This window comes from Podarcis erhardii, assembly GCF_964252035.2.
Source record: "Podarcis erhardii genome assembly, chromosome: 4".
Classification (NCBI taxonomy): domain Eukaryota; kingdom Metazoa; phylum Chordata; class Lepidosauria; order Squamata; family Lacertidae; genus Podarcis; species Podarcis erhardii.
Genome location: NC_138508.1, coordinates 59916493 through 59938429, shown reverse-complemented (window position 1 = coordinate 59938429; position 21937 = coordinate 59916493). Strand labels below are relative to the sequence as shown.

The 21937-nt window shown below is 39.3% G+C and overlaps 1 protein-coding gene across 1 annotated transcript in view; it reads left to right on the top strand.

Moving 5' to 3' along the window:
• Window positions 1-21860, top strand: part of USP9X (ubiquitin specific peptidase 9 X-linked) — a 71480-nt gene extending 49620 nt beyond the window's left edge. The window contains exons 28-45 of the mRNA XM_081858848.1: window positions 564-710; window positions 909-1055; window positions 2113-2335; window positions 4027-4247; window positions 5506-5696; window positions 7170-7343; window positions 8550-8691; window positions 9158-9908; window positions 10459-10582; window positions 10879-11104; window positions 12011-12140; window positions 12647-12832; window positions 13617-13837; window positions 14175-14263; window positions 15541-15697; window positions 16407-16619; window positions 18630-18725; window positions 20096-21860. Of these exons, the coding sequence (XP_081714974.1) occupies window positions 564-710; window positions 909-1055; window positions 2113-2335; window positions 4027-4247; window positions 5506-5696; window positions 7170-7343; window positions 8550-8691; window positions 9158-9908; window positions 10459-10582; window positions 10879-11104; window positions 12011-12140; window positions 12647-12832; window positions 13617-13837; window positions 14175-14263; window positions 15541-15697; window positions 16407-16619; window positions 18630-18725; window positions 20096-20230 (3573 nt within the window). The 3' untranslated portion in view covers window positions 20231-21860. The remainder of the gene's footprint in view (window positions 1-563; window positions 711-908; window positions 1056-2112; window positions 2336-4026; window positions 4248-5505; window positions 5697-7169; window positions 7344-8549; window positions 8692-9157; window positions 9909-10458; window positions 10583-10878; window positions 11105-12010; window positions 12141-12646; window positions 12833-13616; window positions 13838-14174; window positions 14264-15540; window positions 15698-16406; window positions 16620-18629; window positions 18726-20095) is intronic.
• Window positions 21861-21937: the final 77 nt, after the last annotated feature.

Sequence of the window (21937 nt, the reverse complement as noted above, 5' to 3'; positions counted from 1 at the left end):
GATTCTGAACTACATCGGGGGTGGGGAACCTTGGTCCCACAGGCTAATCTTGGTCTTTCAGGTGGTCCATTTGGCCCACCAGGTTTCCCCCCGCAAATCATGGCCACCCACTCATCAGCCGTCATCACTAGCAATGTCAGCAGATAGGTGAAAGGGCAGGATTCAATATTGCATTGGTTGTGCGATCCTGGTCCAAGCAGACAAGAGGATCACACTGCCTAGACATTAGATTTAATCTCCACATCAGCTAATGAGCGAAGAGTAGAGATGGGAGCTAGATCCATGCAATATAAAGTATTTAAAAGGGAAAGGTGTGCGGGGGGGGGCGGGGGGGAGAGATAGATCTGCAAAGGTTTTTGCAAGTCTCCTCCCCAATGTCAAGTAAAGGCAGTGTGCTGGAGAAGTCTCCATGTTGTCTTTGCTTGCAAGACCCACCTCTCCCTTACATGTCAAGTGATGGAGAAGGGCTAAAGAGGTCGCCACTCTTGCTTTAAGAAACATTCTGTGTTGCTGCTAATGTAAATTACCTTTTCGAATTTACTCATGACCTCTTTCTCTTACAGAGTACTGCACGAGAACGTGCTAAGCATTCAGGGGACTACTTTACTCTATTAAGACATCTTCTTAATTATGCATACAATAGTAATATTAATGTGCCCAATGCTGAAGTTCTGCTTAATAATGAAATAGACTGGCTTAAAAGGATTAGGGTAAGTTTTGTTGTTAGTTTTATTAATTTTACTGATCGTTTTATCTGTTAACATTTATGTTTTAGTTGCCATGTTTATAAGACAGAAAGGTGTGAGCATATTTGTAATGAGTTGTAGCAGTATATATTTTCATTTTAAAGAGAGTTCCCAGAACTCGTGACACAGCATTTTTTCTTTCTTTTTCTTTTCTTTTGTTAGGATGAAGTGAAAAGAACAGGAGAAACAGGTGTAGAAGAGACTATCTTAGAAGGTCACCTTGGAGTAACAAAGGAATTATTGGCATTTCAAACTCCTGAAAAAAAGTACCATATTGGATGTGAAAAAGGAGGTGCTAATCTCATTAAAGTAAGTAATTGCTATATGTAAAAAACTAAAATCATAATGAAGTAGCTTGGTAAGGAGGAACTTGTAAACAAACATATAGATTTAATTAAATTTGAATAATTTTTAGGAGAGCAGGAAATGGTTTTTATAGAAATGTACGAATACAGTCCATCATAAAATTGCTGCTGATAATCTTGTGAGAAACCCACTTTTTGACAAATCAAAGGCAAAAGTGAATGATGGATTATGCTGTGAGATAAAGCTGGAATTCAGAACTTCTCAATTTAATGTGAGGAAGGACTTCATTGATGACTTGTCCCTTTGTACTGCCCAGGACAGGCAGAGTTGCATGATATAGCATTACCGTACAGTAATAGATTGGCTCAGTTCAGTGTGCTACCCATTGTGGGTTTTCTAAAACATTTCCTATGAATTTTGATCTAAAGGATTGGAAGGGCTAGGATTGGGTGTATGTAAATTATTGAGGGCAAGTGGGCTGTTTCTTAGACTCAGGAAAATGGTGCTAGGTTTCCTTTTTGCCTTGGAATCCTTGCTCAGGCTTCTGTTCCTTCTAGCAGTTGACCCCCAAAGGTTTAAAGTCATGAGACATTTTGTGGTGGTAGGTAATTCTGGTTCAGGTATTGCCTGTGTGATAGAACACATTTTTCTGTATGTGTTAGACGGGCCATTGAGATCTTTGGAGGGGGCCTTTTTCCGACTGCTGCTGCTGAATGAGACCCAGGCAAGGGCCTTCTCATTTGTGATGCCCTTCTTGTGGAATTCCCTTCCTCTGGAGGTGTGTCTAGCATCATCAGTAAACACTTTGACACTCTTCACTCGGGCTTTCTTACTGGATTTTGAATCTTTTTGAGTTGTGGAATAATCTATTGAATTGTATTGTCTTGCTATTGTTTGGAGTTATGAGATGTGTTTGTAATTTTTAATGTATTTCTCATTGTGTATTTTAATTGTTTATGTGTTGACCAGTTTGCTGTTTTGAATTAAAAACAGTATATAAATGGCAATAAAATTATGGATAACTTGATTTTTTTTTCCCTTTCCCTTTTTTGTTTTTCAGGAGTTAATAGATGATTTCATCTTTCCAGCCTCGAATGTTTACTTACAGTACATGAGGAATGGAGAATTGCCCGCTGAGCAGGCCATACCAGTCTGTAGTTCCCCAGCTACTATTAATGCTGGATTTGAGTTGCTAGTAGCACTTGCAGTGGGCTGTGTCCGAAATCTCAAACAAATAGTAGATACTTTGACTGAAATGTATTATATAGGCACCGCAATAACTAGTAAGTACTTTTCATAGATTTTATGCTCTATTTAATATGAAGCTTATATTGATTTTAAATATTTGTCATGCTTTAGACATTATTGAAAATCAAATAATTGCATATATTTTTTGCTTTTCCAAAATGGTATTTTGTTTGATATCCAATGATGTAGACCCATTTGAAATCAGTGACAAGTAACAAGTCCATTAATGTCATTGAGTGTTCTAATTGACATTGGATATAACCATTTGTCTTTTCCTTGAAGTAATTGTCAGATATATTAATTATAATTCCTAAGATGAAATGCATAGAAAATAGTATCTATGGTTGGGATGCATGCTTTGCATATTGAAGCAGTTTCTGTATAGACATAGGCATTTGTAGTAGGATTTTCCATTTCAGTAAAGGATATTACTGACATCTGAGGCTGCTTCAGAGGCACCCAATGGTCTAAGGTTGTTGTTGTGGTGGTGGTGGTGGTGTGTGTGTGTGTGTGTGTGTGTGTGTGTGTTTTTGGGGGGGACAGGGAAAATACATGGAAGGATGCTCCCATTGGTGCTAAGACCCACCATAGATCTTTGAATCCTGTCCCATTTGTTTACAGGCCTAGTATAAGCAAGCTAATACAAATCTCTCAATAATGCTAGTGATCTCTAAATAGTATAGTTATTTAAAACAGGAGTAGGCATTATAGCGTCCAAAACACTTGATGGGCACCATGTTGACTATCCCTGATTTAAGGGGTACTCAATTTTTAGCTGCTTTTTATTGTAGGCTTCATTTTGATTAAATGCAAATATCAAATCTGAGATTTTGTGTGCCAAGGACTGGAATAAGAATATATACTTAGTAAGTCTCATTGGGACGCGGGTGGCGCTGTGGGTTAAACCACAGAGCCTAGGACTTGCCGATCAGAAGGTCGGCGGTTCGAATCCCCGCGACGGGGTGAGCTCCCGTTGCTCAGTCCCTGCTCCTGCCAACCTAGCAGTTCGAAAGCATGTTAAAGTGCAAGTAGATAAACAGGTACCGCTCCAGCGGGAAGGTAAACGGCGTTTCCTTGTGCTGCTCTGGTTTGCCAGAAGCGGCTTAGTCATGCTAGCCACATGACCCGGAAGCTGTCTGCGGACAAACGCTGGCTCCCTCGGCCTATAGAGCGATATGAGCGCGCAACCCCAGAGTCGGTCACGACTGGACCTATTGGTCAGGGGTTCCTTTACCTTTACCTTAAGTCTCATTGATCACTTGAACAGGCCTTGAAATGAACTTATTCAGTACTAGGGTACAGTGGTGCCTCGCAAGACGAAAAGAATCCGTTCCGCGAGTCTCTTCGTCTTGCGTTTTTTTTTTTGTCTTGCGAAGCAAGCCCATTAGCGGCTTAGCAGATTAGCGCTATTAGCGGCTTAGCGGATCAGCTGATAAGCGGCTTAGCGGATCAGCTGATAAGCGGCTTAGCGGCTTAGAAAAAGGGGGTGAAAAGGAAAACAAACCCGCAGGAACTCGCAAGACATTTTCGTCTTGCGAAGCAAGCCCATAGGAAATTCGTTTTGCAAAGCACCTCCAAAACAGAAAACCCTTTCGTCTAGCGGGTTTTCCGTCTTGCGAGGCATTCGTCTTGCGGGGCACCACTGTATTAAGCTAATGGCTGTTAAGAAGTGTATAGTTTTATTCAGAAGCTGAGCTAATTTTCGAATACAATTGATTTCTCCTAGCTTGTGAAGCACTAACAGAATGGGAGTATCTTCCACCTGTTGGACCACGACCACCAAAGGGATTTGTAGGGCTAAAAAATGCAGGTGCCACTTGCTACATGAATTCTGTCATTCAGCAGCTGTACATGATTCCTGCCATCAGGAATGGAATCCTTGCAATTGAAGGCACAGGAAGTGACGTAGATGATGATATGTCTGGAGATGAGAAGCAAGACAACGAGGTAACACTATATTGTTCTTGACAAATTTTTATGTAGTTTAAGACTTTCCCTCCTCCCATAGCTCTATACTGTATGTCTAGTTATAATGTGAGATATTCAACTTTTCACATACTCAGAATTGAAAGATGACTTAAAAAGAAATAAAAAGTCATGGACCATAAAGTGATACTGTTTGTGAAAACCAGAGAACAATTCCAAACTGGTGCAACACAATAGAATGCCCACTATCAAAACAATTGATATTGCTATAAATAAGCAATAGAAAGTTGGTAGTCCCATGCTGCTTTTTATTGTTTAATTAAACACAAAGATCTCAACCCATTGGGTGACACCCAAGTAAGCTCATACTCAGAGTAGTTCAATTGATTTCTGGAACTATTCTTTAATAATGTTAGTGATACATTTTATTTAGCTTTTTATTAATTAATCTGCAGTTTTCTTTTATATTGACAGCTGTAGAAAGCGTATTTTCAGTAAAATGTAGCAATTTTTGAATAATTGATGTGCTAGTTTTCTTAAGCAAAAACAGTCTTACGACACCTTAAAGACTAGCATATTGATTACGGCAGAAGCTTTTTGTTAGTCTTTAAAGTGCCATAAGACACTTATTATTGTCAATAAGTAATAACAATAACTCTTTGGTGGTTGTTATTAATTAAAATAACATTTCCCCCTTTTCGGTATATGAGATTTAGTAATAAGGGTCAATTATAATGGGTAATAGGATAAAAGTATAATGACAATAAATCATCTTGATTATATTTACTCTGAAAAAAGAGTAAAAAAAAAAACCATGAGGGCTGCTTCCCTTGAGTCTTGTTTTTGTACATGAGTATAGATGTCCACATACATAGGTGGAAGCAAGTGGGTGCAATATGGCTTTCTAGTCCTTTGAAAAGCCTCTCACAAGGGTAAGAGGAGCTTCCTATGCATGGCACTGTCGTGCTGTTTTGGACTTACTGAAAAACGTATTTGGAAAAGACTGGTGTCTGTTTCCATATCTGTAAAAATCGCAAGCTGAACAATCCTGTTGCGTATGTATGAGAATCTTTAGGTTGCCCACCTGGACTTTGGAACTGAACTGCTTTAGTTGATGTTAGAACCTTCATAGGGTTTCATATGTACTTGCATTTAATCTTAGCTACTACTGTTATTTCTCTAGCAGACATTACTAGGTTCTGTTCATAAGGCATATTAATTTCTATTTATTTTTTTCATGCTTACCATTTATATTACATTACTTTTTTAATGTTAAAAGAGCAATGTTGACCCACGGGATGAAGTATTTGGCTATCCACATCAGTATGAAGATAAACCAAGCTTAAGTAAAACAGAAGACAGAAAAGAATACAACATAGGCGTCTTAAGACATCTCCAGGTCATCTTTGGTCACTTAGCAGCTTCTAGGTTACAGTACTATGTACCCAGAGGGTTTTGGAAGCAATTCAGGTAAATAGGAAATTAACTTATGTTGAACAGTGTTTATGTGAAGTCTTATGATAGAAACAGTATATGTTTAATTAAATGCAGTGGAATTTAATATATAACGTATTTTTCGCCCCATAGGGCGCACCGCCCCATAGGACGCACCTAGGGGTTTTTTTTGGGGGGGGGGGAATAAAGAGGGGAAAAAATTCCTCCCCAGGCACGGGGCTGGCGCGGGGAGAGCCCGAGCTTCCCCCGACCCCAGCCCCCAGAACAGCCTGCTATCCGCAAGGCTAGGGAGCCGCACCGGTCTCCCCAGGCTTGCAGAGAGCTGCGCGAAGCCCGGGCGCGCTCTTCAGCGCGCCCCAGGCTTCATAATGCAGGCAGCTCTGCGCAACCCTCGGGAGACTGGCGCGAAGTCGCGCCGGTCTCCCGAGGGTTGCGCAGGCTTCAGCGAAAGCCTGCATTCGCCCCATAGGACGCACACACATTTCCCCTTCATTTTTGGAGGGGAAAAAGTGCGTCCTATAGGGCAAAAAATACGGTACTCCTTAAGTGACAGTGTGATATGTATCTTTTTAATCATGCAGAAAGCAAGGTCAGGAAACCCCAAAATTATTGTATAGATGAAAATATTTGGCTAGTTCAGAATGGGCTGAGTGGAAGGGCCATAGCTGAGGGGTAAGAGCACCTGCTTTGTATGCAGGCCCCAGGTTTGATCCCTGGCATCTCCAGGTACAGCTGGGAGAGACCTTAGCCTGAAACCCTGGAGAGCTGCTGCCAGTCAGTGTAGACAAGTATGTAGATAGACCAGTGGACTGACTCAGTATAAGGCAGCTTCCTGTGTTCCTCTGTGTAGGGTGTAAATATGGCAGGAACAAGCCATATTTATCCTCCTCTACAATAGGCAAAAGTCTTCAGTGTGAAATGGAACTTAGGCTTATACATTTCTATATGAGCAAGCCCCACTCATGAGAGTCGTCTACTGGTGGAGGAGGTGGCTGGAGCACTTGAGTAAGAGCCCAAGTTTCAGGCCCAGGTAAACATTAATGGTTCCAGGGCCTTAAGGCTCATATCTCTACCACGCTGAACATTTAGCCTTTTTATATCTGAAGTAGAGCTGGGTCATTTCCCCCCAGTTTCAGAGTTCATCCAGTTTTGAGAATACATTTCACATCGCTCCTCCCTCACCTCAGTAAGGGGAAGGCAGTGCAAAGTGATTTGTCTATCGGTGTTCAATTTGTGGTTCCCCAAATGGGCACCGCCAGTCTGCTATCTCTGTATGCTGAGTGCCACCCCGAGTAAGCCAGAGTACTAGGTTACGCATTTTACAAGCTGTGCAGCACTTATGAGGATTGCTAGCTAATTGTAATGCTCAGCTTATGTGAAGATAAATTTATATAATAGTGATGTAAACTACTTTAATTTTTTCATACTACTTGATTTTGCTGTTAGAAAATCTGTGTGCTTTTATTATAAGAATCTCTTCCATCCTAGACTCTGGGGTGAGCCTGTAAATCTACGTGAACAGCATGATGCTTTAGAATTTTTTAACTCCTTGGTGGATAGCCTAGATGAAGCTTTAAAAGCCTTGGGTCACCCAGCAATGTTAAGTAAAGTTTTGGGAGGCTCCTTTGCTGATCAGAAGATCTGTCAAGGCTGCCCACATAGGTAAGTGTTTCTTCTCTATCATCTCATTTTCATAAAATCAAAGTAGTAATGCTCATTCACTAAAAATATGCTACAAGTCTCCCATTTATGGAAAAGTACAGAGACCATTTAGGAGTGGTTCATATTAGCAAGTTACTCTAAATAGAGCTGATGTAACGTTCTGAGCCATGTTGAGGAAAGTTATCAACCAAAGTTTCCAAAAAAAATTCAGAGACAGCTCTATGATAGCAAGACACACATTTTCTGATGTAATTAAGACGGCAATCACCAGATGTTACATATCTGAGTATAGCCTGGTTCGTGCTGACATCCCCAGAGAAGCCTAGGCAACTCTATGGCTATAGCTGCTGACACTCAAGGCAACATGCTTTTGTGAGCCCACACTTAACGTTTGTAATTTGTCATTTGGTTTGACAAGATGGACTTGCAACAAAATGGTGCAGTATGGAGCACTCCTCTTCTGGTGCCAGCCAGGCATGCCTTTTTCCAGGATACTTCATTCTGCACCCACCCACCCCAAGATGCACAGAGTTTTTGATCTTATTAGACCTTATTAATTTGGGTCGTCATCGTCTCCCGCCGCCCCTTAAAGAGTTTTGTCCTAAAGTCATTTTTAGAGCCTGTAATATCTCCCTATTGTACATGGATTGTGCTGTTTTGGTTACAAAAGGCAACTGGAGAATGAATTTGTAATATGATCAAAATAAATACGGTACTATATCTAGAGTGAAATTTCAAAATGCTTTTTTGAAAGCTGAGGCTGTGTAAATGCCAAATAATAGTGAAGCACCCTAAATGTTCCTTAAGTGTATTCAAAATACTAGACTTTATGATATTTTACATTTTCAGATTAAGATGTACAATACTCCCTACCAAAGTTTACGTCCAGATTCAGAGACTGACTTGCTGCTTGGCTTGTTCACACAGCACAGTTGTGGGTACTGATAGGAAGGTCTTGGTGCTGGTCATCATCCACTCGTGTCCATTGCTATTTTTCAGGACTGATAAAGTTGTGCTGAGATAGTTGAGAAAAAATGTCATAAGCATATTTATAACCTCTATGGAACAGATTTCTTGAGCGTTTTGTACACTTAAAATACACATTTTTGGTACTGTTTTCAAAACATTGCTTCAGGATGAAAATATTTTCTTGAATTCATACTATTACTATGTCAGCATAACTTAACCTAATCTGCCAATTAATAGGTACGAATGTGAAGAATCTTTTACAACGCTGAATGTAGATATAAGAAATCACCAAAACCTGCTTGACTCCTTGGAACAGTACGTCAAGGGAGACTTACTGGAAGGTGCAAATGCATATCATTGTGAAAAATGCAACAAGAAGGTAACGGAATTACAGCATTTTTCTTTTTCCTTTTTCTCTTTTTATAAAAAAAACCTTTGAAAATTCATATGAACGTGTCAACTATTTATTTAATTTTGGAAGACCTAATGCAGGCATGGCCAAACTTGGTCATGTTAGCTAGAGATAATGGGAGTTGTAGTCCCAAAACAGCTGGAGGACCAAGTTTGGCCATGCCTGAAACATTTTAGATGGCTTCATTGTGTAGGAGAACAGTTACATACTTCATAACCACAATTCAGGAAGGACTGTTACAGCTGCAAACCAATCTTTTCAGTATTATATCAAATTTGTCTGTGATGTGCAATGCATAATGTATTGATAGTTACTTGGTATATTATAGCACTTTGACAAAGAATTGTGGCAGTATTTTTCACTTGCATTTGTAGTTGGCATTGATAATTTACACAGATAGAATACATTAACATGTGAATCTTTTATTCCTTAGGTTGATACAGTTAAACGCTTGCTAATTAAAAAGTTGCCCCCAGTTCTTGCCATCCAACTAAAACGATTTGACTATGACTGGGAAAGGGAATGTGCAATCAAGTTCAATGACTATTTTGAATTTCCGCGAGAGTTGGACATGGAACCTTATACAGTGGCAGGAGTAGCTAAACTAGAAGGGGATGATGTAAATCCTGAAAATCAGCTGATACAGAATGAACAGTCTGAAAATGAGCATTCTGGAAGTACTAAATACAGACTTGTTGGTGTATTGGTGCACAGTGGTCAAGCCAGTGGTGGACATTACTACTCTTACATAATTCAGAGAAATGGTGGAGATGGTGAGAAAAACAGGTGGTATAAATTTGATGATGGTGACGTAACAGAATGCAAAATGGATGATGATGAAGAAATGAAAAATCAGTGTTTTGGTGGAGAGTACATGGGAGAAGTATTTGACCATATGATGAAGCGCATGTCTTACAGACGTCAGAAGAGGTGGTGGAATGCTTACATTCTCTTTTATGAACGTATGGACACAGTAGACAGAGACAATGAACTAATAAAATATATTTCAGAACTTACAATGACCACTAAACCCCATCAAATTAAAATGCCATCTGCCATTGAGCGAAGTGTGCGGAAGCAAAATGTCCAGTTCATGCATAACCGAATGCAGTACAGCCTAGAATATTTCCAGTTCATAAAGAAATTGCTGACTTGTAACAGTGTCTATCTAAATCCTCCTCCAGGTTAGTGTTTGGATATTTATAATAAATTTTGACGAGGTAGTGAAAGTACATAGCTTTTAACATTTCTCATATTTTTATGTGTCATTTTAAACATTACAAATTTGGATAAGAGACTATTGTTTCTCAGGCATTTTCTAATATGTAAGAGCGATAGAAAAGACAAGGTTGCTGTTTCCTTGGTATTAAGCATTATTTACATTTGCTTAAAAAACGTATTTGGCCGATAAATGCAACAAAAAAGATACTGGTGTCTAACTGGTCTGTAAGTCCAACTGTTTTATAGATCACAAGAAAAAAATGTTTAGCTATTCTGGCTGACAACTTAAGTTTGAGTATGGAATTCTCTTAAATATCTTTCCTGGTTTTTTAAAAATAAAATTTACATATCACTTAATATAAAAAGAAATCTCTGAGAGGTTTACATAAAATATAATAAATTTCTAATAATTTAAGATTTATATTGAGAGTCAGGTTGACAAACAACTCGGAATAATCTGTTGTATCACTTTCAAACAAATGTCTTAACATTTTGTGTTCTCTTTTTCTTTAGGACAGGATCATCTATTGCCTGAAGCAGAAGAAATAACCATGATTGGTGTTCAGCTTGCTGCTAGGTTTCTCTTTACCACAGGGTTTCACACAAAGAAAATTGTCCGTGGTCCTGCCAGTGACTGGTATATTTTCCTTTAAGAAGAATTTGACAGTCATAAGTTTTATTGTACTGATTATATGGTACAGTTTAATCATTCAAAATGTGAAATAACAGTGCATTGAAACTGAGCCTCAAAACCACTGTTTCTAGTTGTTTTTAATTTGGTTAAAACTTGGGTTAATAAGGAATCCTGGTTCATATTAATCATGGTTAACAAAGCTCCTGCTACTAACATGCAGTGCTGGAGTTGGAAGTGTCCACCTTTATACACAAGCCTGTTTTCTGGGTATGTGATGCCATTAATTTATTTTTTTCCAGGTATGATGCTTTGTGCATTCTCCTTCGTCATAGCAAGAATGTACGTTTTTGGTTTGCGCACAATGTCCTTTTCAATGTTTCAAATCGCTTCTCCGAATACCTTTTGGAATGCCCTAGTGCTGAAGTGAGGGGAGCATTTGCAAAACTGATAGTATTTATTGCACATTTTTCATTGCAAGATGGACCATGTCCTTCACCTTTTGCTTCACCTGGACCTTCTAGTCAGGTATGCTTTTTCTACAATCAGAATACAATCAGAGAGCTGTTAAATTCTATATAGTCTAAATATAAATTGATATAATAGAATTTTTGTATAAGGGTGATTTAATTAATCTCCATTTAGCACAGGGTGGGGAACTGTTGGCCCACAAAGGCTTTTTATGCAAACCCCCAACACATTTTGTGGCCACAGAAGTGTTGCTGCTTGGGCGAGGAAACACCATTGCTCACTGCTTCTCCTCCTGGCTTCCTCCACCACTTCTGCAAAATTTAATTGCTCCTTCCTTTGAGGCACTACATGTGGCTTTTACTGTAATTCCCAAGTAAACCGTCACCCCAAGAGTATTCGGTGATAATCGCCAGTGCTCAGCTATCTTTAGACACCCAAGCATTCCTGAAGCAGCCGTGGGAACCGTAAGAGAAGCCAGTTGTACCTTGCAGCAAGGGGCAGGGTGAGAGAAGCCAGACCCTTGGAAGTTTGGTAGTGAGGGAGTTGCAACCCTTGGGCTCAAAACAATTTCCCACCCCTGGTTTCAGAATTATTTATTTATTTGGTCTTTCTGCTATGTTCTTGACTACCTTCCTGAAGGTTACTGTTTGAATTGGTCTCATATTTAGCACCCCTGCCTCTCCCAGCTTAATCTGCTAAGTAATGTGTGATACATTCCTCTATTATTCAGTATAGGATAAAACATTTTAACCACAGAAATTTGATACAGTGAATAGTTCAGGAATTGAATTTGATATCATTAGTTCTGATAATTAAACAATAAAAGTTGCATTTCATTCTGGTTCGAGAATTTACGTTCAGCTGGTCTTTTAACAGGCTGCAATGAAGCAGCTTTACATGTATAATGATGATGATGATGATGATGATGATGATGATGTCATCAACCTTTGTGTTGTTTTATAGGCCTATGACAATTTAAGTTTGAGCGACCATTTGCTGAGAGCAGTACTGAATCTTCTTCGAAGGGAAGTGTCTGAGCACGGGCGCCATTTGCAGCAATATTTCAACTTGTTTGTGATGTATGCCAACTTAGGTAATGTGATGTTTGTTTCACCCTAAAGGCTTTGTCCATGTTGTTCTGTCAGTGCACTTACTTAATAGTCTTGACTCTTGCCCATTGAATGCTTAATGATGCAGCACAAATTGTTATTAATAGCTTAAATCAGTGGTTTTCGGCCTGTGCTCTGGGGATCCCTTAATGCAGGACAGTCTTCTCTGGAAGGCAGTTTACCCACCACCACCAATTTTTCCATGATCCCACAGCTGCAAGGGAAAAGAGTGTTGGTTGGTTTTTCCCCAGAGCTATTCCTCAGCAGATAATTGATGCGTTCTTAATCTTGTTGAATCAGAAAGGTTTTGAGTGATTCTGGCTGGATTGTTGAAGGCATGGAGTATTGTATTCACAGTAAATGCCCATTTATGGATTTCCCAATGTGAACAGTTATCTGAATATTTTTTGTTTATATGATTCAGTTCAGTAGCTTAAATGTAGCTAAGTATGTATTCATTATTCTTCCTCTTTTTCCAACTTCCCTTTAGGTGTAGCAGAAAAAACACAGCTTTTAAAACTAAATGTACCTGCCACATTTATGCTTGTGGCACTGGATGAAGGCCCAGGTCCTCCAATCAAATACCAGTATGCTGAACTAGGCAAACTATATACTGTGGTGTCCCAGTTAATCCGCTGTTGCAATGTGTCATCACGTATGCAGTCTTCTATCAATGGTACTGTTAACCCTGGAACATTTAAACAGAATATATTTGTGATTAAATGTGTGTGGCAGTTTATTATTCATCATAGCATCTCACTAATCTTTTGTCTGTTACACTGGTCTGTGTTTACTTAAAGATTTGGAAAAGTTTCATATCATTAAAATACAGTAAGCTCACAACTTACACACGTTTAAGTTGTGCTTGTTCAGCTTTCCATGCTTGGCATTGTTTAAAAAAAGAAATTAGAAAGGAGATGGGCATTCAGGAGAAAAGACTTTGGCAATCCCACCTGCCATTGTACCCAATGTGTTTTGACATTCTTGATTTTTAGTTTAGGAATGTAACCTTCCATGTAAGTTGAGGATTTTCTGTATTACCAGAATTGTATGCGCAAAGGTTGGTTCTCTTAAATGTGTCTACATGTGACACAACCATTCCATATTTTGGTAGTGCAAGTTAAGCCTATTCCAAGGGAAGTCTTAAAAAACCTTGTTTAATTGTACAGGCTTTGATTTTTCACTAAGGAATACTACCAAACCCCATGTTTTACAAAACCAGCTGCAATGCTTTACAGTGATCATAACTGTTACATCAGAAGTTTAATCTGCATCTGTCAGACTTGGCCTAGGTGAATACTTATAGAATAGCAATTTTCATAATCGAACAAGAGACATTTCACATATATATGTAATGTACTTCACATGTTCTGTGAAGTAATTAAAAAGATGGCATTAAATAGTACCTTGTTGGTTTCTGTAGTTCAAATAAAAAATAATATAACAACATTTCTTTTTAGGTAATCCTCCACTTAGCAACCCTTATGGTGATACTAATTTATCACAGCCTATAATGGCACTTCAGCAGAATGTGGCAGACATCTTGTTTGTGCGAACTAGTTATGTGAAAAAAATAATTGAAGACTGCAGTAACTCAGAAGAGACCATCAAACTACTTCGCTTCTGCTGTTGGGAGAATCCTCAGTTTTCATCTACAGTCCTTAGTGAACTACTTTGGCAGGTAAAAGATGATTAAAATGTCAGGAAAGGTGTGTTTTATTCAAGAGGTTGATGTGCAGAGGTTATTGTCCCTTGATTTTCACCCTCTTAGTCTTTAGAATTGCAACAAGTAGTGGTTACTTCAAAAAAAGTCACCATCAGAGAAAATGAATGCTCTTTCAATGATAAAGCCTAATTTAACAGAAATATTTCCTTGGCTTGCGGCGTTGAAACGAAAGCTCATTCATAATATAATACTGTACCCATCCAGTTATTCATAGCATGAATTCTCCTGTACTACACACTTAAATAATCATTAATTGCATGTTAATATTTTCCTCAAATTCCACTTTTTAAAGGTTGCATATTCATACACATATGAACTTCGACCGTACTTGGATCTCCTTCTGCAAATCTTGCTAATTGAGGACTCTTGGCAGACTCACAGGTTAGCTCTTGTGTTTTTGGGTTCTGCATTTTTTGCATTAATAATGTGGTGCTTCTGTGTGAAAGTCTTTGTGATTGCTTCATGGAGACATAGCAGATTTTAGTTGCCTACTGGAAACAATAAAGTACCTTAAGCCATATCCAAAGTGACTGTTAACAGAGCATATGGGGACTGCCAAATGGTCATGTATTCTATATACCGTGTATATATATAGAGAGAGAGAGAGAGAAAGAGAGAGAGATGTGATATATATGATAAATTAGCTAGCAAGGTTTTTGTGCAATTGTTACTTTAAATTAAATTATACAGATGAGTTTAGTTGTTAAAACTGTTAAGCTGTTAATTCCTTGGTTCAGCTACCTTCTCTGAGAATGCATTAGGTTGTTCTGGATAAAGCATTATTCTCTTCTCTGCTTCCCATCTGTTACATGGGGGTGATAATACTGGTGTCCCTTCTTTGGCGATCACTCGTAGGCGAGTAAGATTGTCTTCTGTGAACACAGTCTTAACAGTGAGTCCATAAGTAACTGGAGGAGCCAGTTCTGGATCCACACATCCTTCCACAGTGGGGACATAGGTTTCTGGGTGGACGTTGATCATGGTGGCATACTTTACCAGGGAGAAGACAAGAAGGACTACTGAGATGAGGGGAAACTGTTTTGAGTACTTGGGGAAACTGCTATATAAACACTGAGCCTTATTAAATTGGTTGACTGTTCTATTTTGCGTGAATCAATCTGCTATAAAAATCATTCTGGCTATAGCTCAAAAGGATTTTTAATTTTATTTCTGCAGGGGAGTGGAGGGAGTTTATGGTAGAGAAACAGCAGCTGGTTTCAGGAAAGCTTTGGCAGAAATGGAGACCTGAGGTCACTTTGCATGGGCCCTAAAAAAATCTGGTATAGGCTATAATGGTGATTACCAAGTGAGAAAATGAACACATTCTGCATATTTAGATGTCACCCTTTTAGAAGAGGGTGTAAAGAAGTAAATAAAAAAAATATCACTGACAGTGCTTCACAACTACTGGTACTCTGTAATGATACGGCAAGATCCTAGAACAGAGACATTCCATCTTGTTATGAGTAGAGGGAGCATGCATCTCCTAAGATTGTGTCTTACACCCACAGTTTTGCAAGTACAGACACTGATTATCTGGATCTGCTGGGTCTGAGCTTGTGCAACATTTTAATGCTAGCCCTTTATGATGCTGACATTTACATGCATGTTTATATGTGTGAAATTCTGACTTTTTGGTGTGTTTGGGATTCTCTTAGGATTCACAATGCACTTAAAGGAATTCCAGATGACCGGGATGGGCTATTTGATACCATTCAACGCTCTAAGAATCATTATCAGAAAAGGGCTTACCAGTGTATAAAGTGTATGGTAGCTCTTTTCAGCAACTGTCCAGTAGCCTACCAGATTTTACAGGTAATTACTTTTATCTCAAAAAAAAATTACTTTCTCTATTTTTCTAATGCTACGAAGAGAGGGACAGGACTGAGCCAAGTTTAGTTATAATAGAACTCTTTCTGCAGAGTCACTAAGATAAAGCCATGGTCTTGTACAGTGGTACCTCTGGTTACGTACTTAATTCGTTCCGGAGGTCCGTACTTAACCTGAAACTGTTCTTAACCTGAAGCACCACTTTAGCTAATGGGGCCTCCTGCTGCTGCCACGCCGCCGGAGCCCGATTTCTGTTCTCATCCTGAAGCAAAGTTCTTAACCTGAAGCACTATTTCTGGGTTAGCGGAATCTGTAACCTGAAGCGTATGTAACCTGAAGCGTATGTAACCTGAGGTACCACTGTATATTTTATCCAAATAAATTGGGGAAAACACCACCAAGAGCAAATGTCTATTCCCTCATAGAAATAAAATTAGATCAGAATTGTAGGATTGGAAGGGATTATCAAGTCGAACACCCTGCAATGGAGGTATCTCAACTAAAGCATCTATGACAAAATAGAACTGTAGGGACCTTACTGAAGTATTTTTTTGTTTGCTTTGGTTTTTTGTTTTACAAAAACCAAGAGTAATGAATGGGAAACTATACACCCCGTTTAAAAAGCTGCATTGGACTGAGGTGTGTTTAGAAGTAAATTTAAAATATTGAATGGCTTTTTTCCCCATCTTTTCAGAGTAATGGAGATTTGAAGAGAAAGTGGACCTGGGCAGTAGAGTGGCTTGGAGATGAGCTTGAACGTAGGCCATACACTGGCAATCCACAGTATACATATAACAATTGGTCTCCTCCGGTCCAGAGTAATGAGACATCAAATGGCTACTTCCTAGAGAGATCACACAGTGCAAGAATGACCCTTGCAAAAGCTTGTGAGCTATGCCCAGAGGAGGTAAGGAGTGAATTTACAACTAACGTTGCTTTGGCATTCTTTGGAAGACAAACAACTTGTTTCATAAAATTCCTGATAGAAATATACCGTATTTTTCGCTCTATAACACGCACCTGACCATAACACGCACATCATTTTTAGAGGAGGAAAACAAGGGAAAAAACATTCTGAATGAAACAGTGGATGTATCATTTTTGGGCTTCATGCTGTGGCCACAGACACGTGATCTGATGGTGAATTTGGGGTGACCCAATGCAAAAATCCTGAGAATTCCTGTGGATCCATGCTTTGTAACCACGTTTTTGCACCATTGCAGCCCCAGGCAACAGTGGGTGCGTGATTTTTTTGTTGCAGGCTGTAGCCATGGACATGCTATGTGATCTGATGGTGAATTTGGGGTGACCCAATGCAAAGATCCTGAGAATCCCTGTGGATCCATGCTTTGTAACCACGTTTTTGCACCATTGCAGCCCCAGGCAACAGTGGGTGCGTGATTTTTTTGGTGTAGGCTGTAGCCATGGACATGCTATGTGATCGGATGGTGAATTTGGGGTGACCCAATGCAAAGATCCTGAGAATCCCTGTGGATCCATGCTTTGTAACCACGTTTTTGCACCATTGCAGCCCCAGGCAACAGTGGGTGCGTGATTTTTTTGTTGCAGGCTGTAGCCATGGACATGCTATGTGATCTGATGGTGAATTTGGGGTGACCCAAGGCAAAGATCCTGAGAATCCCTGTGGATCCATGCTTTGTAACCACATTTTTGCACCATTGCAGCCCCAGGCAACAGTGGGTGCGTGATTTTTTTGTTGCAGGCTGTAGCCATGGACATGCTATGTGATCTGATGGTGAATTTGGGGTGACCCAATGCAAAGATCTTGAGGATCCATGTGGATCTATGCTTTGTAACCACATTTTAAGTGGGGAGCGAAGGAAAAACAAAGAAGGGACATGAGAGGGGTGTGCAGAGAAGCAGCTGGCTAAGAATGCAGGAGAGGGATTTAACGGGAGGGAGGAAAGAAAGGCAAAAGTTTCCCCCCACCCAAGCCAGCCATATATCTCCCTCCCTCCCTCCCTCCCCCCTCTCCCTCCCTCCCCCTCCCCCCCTCTCCCTTCCCCCCTCTCTCTCCCTCTCCCCCAGCAGCACAGAGAGGAATTCCCCTCTGCTTGCCTGGAGGGGAGGGGCTTTCCCTGCTCTTTGTTCCGTTTCAGCAAACACAGCAACGAAACAGAGGAGGGTGGGCAGTAAGACCCTGAGGCAGAATGCAGGAAAGCAGCCACTTCCTCTTTTCAGGTTTCGCTTCTCCGTGCAGCGGAGCGATTTGATTTTTTGCCTGATTTTTCGGCTCCAGGGACCACACATTCGCTCTATAACACGCACAGACATTTCCCCTTCCTTTTTAGGAGAAAAAATCTGCGTGTTATAGTGGGAAAAATACGGTATGTTGTTTCTAGCTTAGTGAGACTTCGGAACTCATAAGTAGGCAGGAGTTAAGCCCTCCACTGTACCAAGTGCCCCCTGTTAGCACTGTGAGAGGCAAGGGAGTTTGAGCACTCCTCTGGCCACAGCCTCCAAACCTGTAATTCTTAATATAGCAGCATCTACTTCTGATAGCTGTTACATAGTATAGGATTTAGAGAGGTGCCTACAGAAGGGGTTGGCAGAAGCTGAATTTCCTTCTTGTTCTTTCTTAAAAAGAGCTTCTTCCAAGTGTCTGGGTATCCTGATTCATTTGGGGGTGGGAGAATCTGCCCAGATTTTTATTTTGGAGTTCCTCCCTTAGGCTCCATGTCATAGCCAGTCATATATCAGGGTTGCCCTAACCCTCAAAAGAGGCTGGGATAGTGGGCAATGATGTGATGGAAGCGGCAGGGTAGTCGGCTTCCACCCACACATTCTGCAGGAATTTCTCTGGGTCCAATCAATTGCCAGAAGAAAATAAGGGCAAGGAATTTAAATGTGAAAAGTAGTTTAATTTTTTGTTTTAATGGGCAATTTTCATTTTTAGGAACCAGATGACCCAGATGCCCCTGATGAGCATGAGTCCTCTCCACCAGAAGATGCTCCATTGTATCCCCATTCACCTGGTTCCCAGTATCAACAGGTAAGCAGAGAATTATCTTTAAAACATGTCAATTCATTTTGGTATCCTTTGAACTTTTTGCTTCAGCTTTTAAAAAACTTATTGCCAGTTTTGTTCCTTTTAGGACAAGGATAACTTTCACAAGAACATCATAGAATGTGATTCAGGTAGAGGGGCTCTTCCAGCAAAGTGTAATTAGCAGACAGGTTTTTGTTTTGTTTTTTTAAAGTATCTTGTGAATGCCCTCACACACAACCATTATATGGGAACAATTATCTAACTTTTTTCTCTGTGAGCCAGCAAGCCAACTTGAATCAGCTCACAGGTGCATCCAGAGAAAAACTAAATTCCCCCAATATGACATGTCCATTGATGCTTTGAAGACCACTTTAGAAAACAACCTATGCATTGTAAAATGCCTAAAATTTCACTTAAGTTTTGCACACAGTGATCTGCTAATAGAAGTTTCTGAACCAGCATTGAAGTCTCTGATTCTGCCCTGCTGTAGTTCATGTATAACACCATGTGACCTTAAGTTGCATGTATGCATATCTCTTAAAAGTTAAGTGCCTTTGTAAATGTAGTGCTAACTCCAGAAAGCTAAAATTGTAATTATCTTGCATTACCTTTGTAAGTCATACATAACCAGTATTTGTTCCCTTTCCTAAAATAATTAATTCTATATCCTTAATCTGTTAATTTCCTTTCCTGCTCATTTTCCTTCATCTTGCTTTCTTTATCGATGTGTTCAGCAGAGCAGTTGGTAAGTGATATAGACCCAATCTCCTCAAAGTTGAAACACGTTTAATCACCAGCTCCCTTATTTGTTAGTGTGTGGTGTCTTCACTTTCTCACAAGAGCTGGCTTTTTTCACCTCCTAACATGCACAATGGCTATATTTTAAGTCCAATTTTAGGTTCATAGTTGACCCAACTTCACATTACACAAAGGTACACGAATGTTTTACATCTGCCAGTTTAGGTGTGTTAACAGTTAAAACAAACATATTTGATGATAATCACCTCAAGTCATTTTATTAAGTTTGACACAAGAAATATACTGTCCCTTTGGAAGAAAGGCCATTCACAATTATCACTTCCTGCTTCTGTGTACTAATTAAAACTTTCCTCCCCACCATTCCATTTCTGAAGATTTGTTTTGAGGACCTTCACATAAAGCTTCAGCTTTTGCATGAAGTTGGAATTAATTAACTGTAACCTTGACCTTTCAATTTCAGTGCAAATTTATCTGTTCTATTTTTAGTTGGCGGTAAGTGTGAGTAGCTCTCTGGTTGTAATTTAAAAATATAAATTATTGCTTACCCAGTTCCCTGAGCTACTTTTTTGGGGAAATATAAAAGTTATTCTTAACATGTGTTTTGTCTCTTCCAGAATAACCATGTGCATGGACAACCATATACAGGCCCAGCAGCACATCATATGAACAACCCTCAGCGAACTGGCCAACGAGCACAAGAAAATTATGAAGGCAGTGAAGAGGTTTCACCGCCTCAGACGAAAGAATAGTGGAAATGCACATAATTAACTTGCCCCATCAAGACTGTGCACCCAGGCCTTACAGTCCAACTTTTCTCTGTGTCTGGCTAATATTTAGAAAAACTATTCCTAATCAACATGGAGTGAAGAGTCTATTCACTGTCTTATCTGCAGAAATTTGCTGTCAATATATAACCTGCCTGCAGTGGAAAGTGTATAGTGTTTTGTAATAAATGGCCTGATGCTAATGTGTAAATGGCAAAGGTGTATATAGTATATTAATGTTTGACTGTTAATTCTTAAGCAAGAAACATTTTTTTGTCTTGATGAGACTCACAGATCTACAACAATTAATTTCTTGATATATCCGCTGCGCTCTACAACCAGTGTTGCCTGCCTAATGGCAGTTGGATCAACTTCTTTCCCCCAAAAAAGTAAGCCTCTCCATGTCAACCAGAAAAATAGTTTCATGTTAATTCTTTGCCACTGGAGTCAATTTTACTATGAGCAACGTAATGACTGGTAACCTTTTAATTATTTGGTTGATGTGGAAAATTGGTGATGTAACATTGTTTCTAGGTCTTTTTTCATTGCCTTTTTCATTCTGGTATTAGGTTAATCACTTTGAAGCTATAGTTAAGCTGTAACATTTAGCATGGCTTCACACCAGGTTAGTGTAGCCAGTGAGGAAAGAAAAATTACAGTTGTCCCAGAGTGACAACTGTGTTGTTCAGAGCCTATTCTTCTGCCACCTAGAATATAAAACAGGGAGGGGAGGGTTGGGCAATGTGACAAACAGGTGGTTTTCAGTTGCACATATGTTCCTCACATCTGATGTTTGACAGTTTTGTCTCTGGGTGGGATAAAAGAACACTTAGTTTTCAGTAATAGGAAATTAAAAGATTTAAAACAAATATGCAAATTTTTGCTATGCCAGGATGCCTGGAGCATAATAGACTGTATTTGGTGTGCTTGTTTTGTTTCTTTGGTAGAGCTTATTTGATAAACTTCTAACACTTTCCTTTCTACTGCATTGCAGTGAAGTGGAAGTCAACAAAATCACACAATACTTGTGAGTGCCACTGCACCAAGTTAACTTGCTGGTTTTCTGCTCATTCATAATTCTACTTGAAAACAAGAATTGAATCTTAGCTCTTTGTCCATGATAAGAGAAATCAAAACCTTAGAAGCAGAGTTTGATTATTAAAAAAAAACAAAACTACTGGTTAGTCAAATACAAAACTGAGGTATCTCTATTCCAGAGTAAACATTTGTTTAAGGACTTCAAGGAAGACATCAGTAAATACTGTATTTAAATTAAAATTGGTAACTTGAATGTGTGTAATTATTTTGGAATCTGTCGAAAAACCAAATACCCCTGCAAAACAGATACAGCCCACCCTATACTATTTAAATATTTGCTGTTTTATTTTATAGAAATTATTTTGCTGAATTCACAAATAGAATTTGATTTAAGAAGACCATTTTTGTCCTGTGGTGTGTGTGTGGTTTTTTGTTTTTTTAAAACAGACTGCACAGGTAGTTGAATTCTGTGCACTATACCGAATTCTGGAACTAAAGTCGCATTGAGAATTGGTGAACAGAAATTTGACCCTTGACAAGAATAAAAAAGGAAAACTGTAATAGTTTCTTAATGTGACTATCTTGTACTTTTTGTATGTTTTATATATACATATATATTTAATGAGCACAAGCTTGAAGGTATTTTATACAATT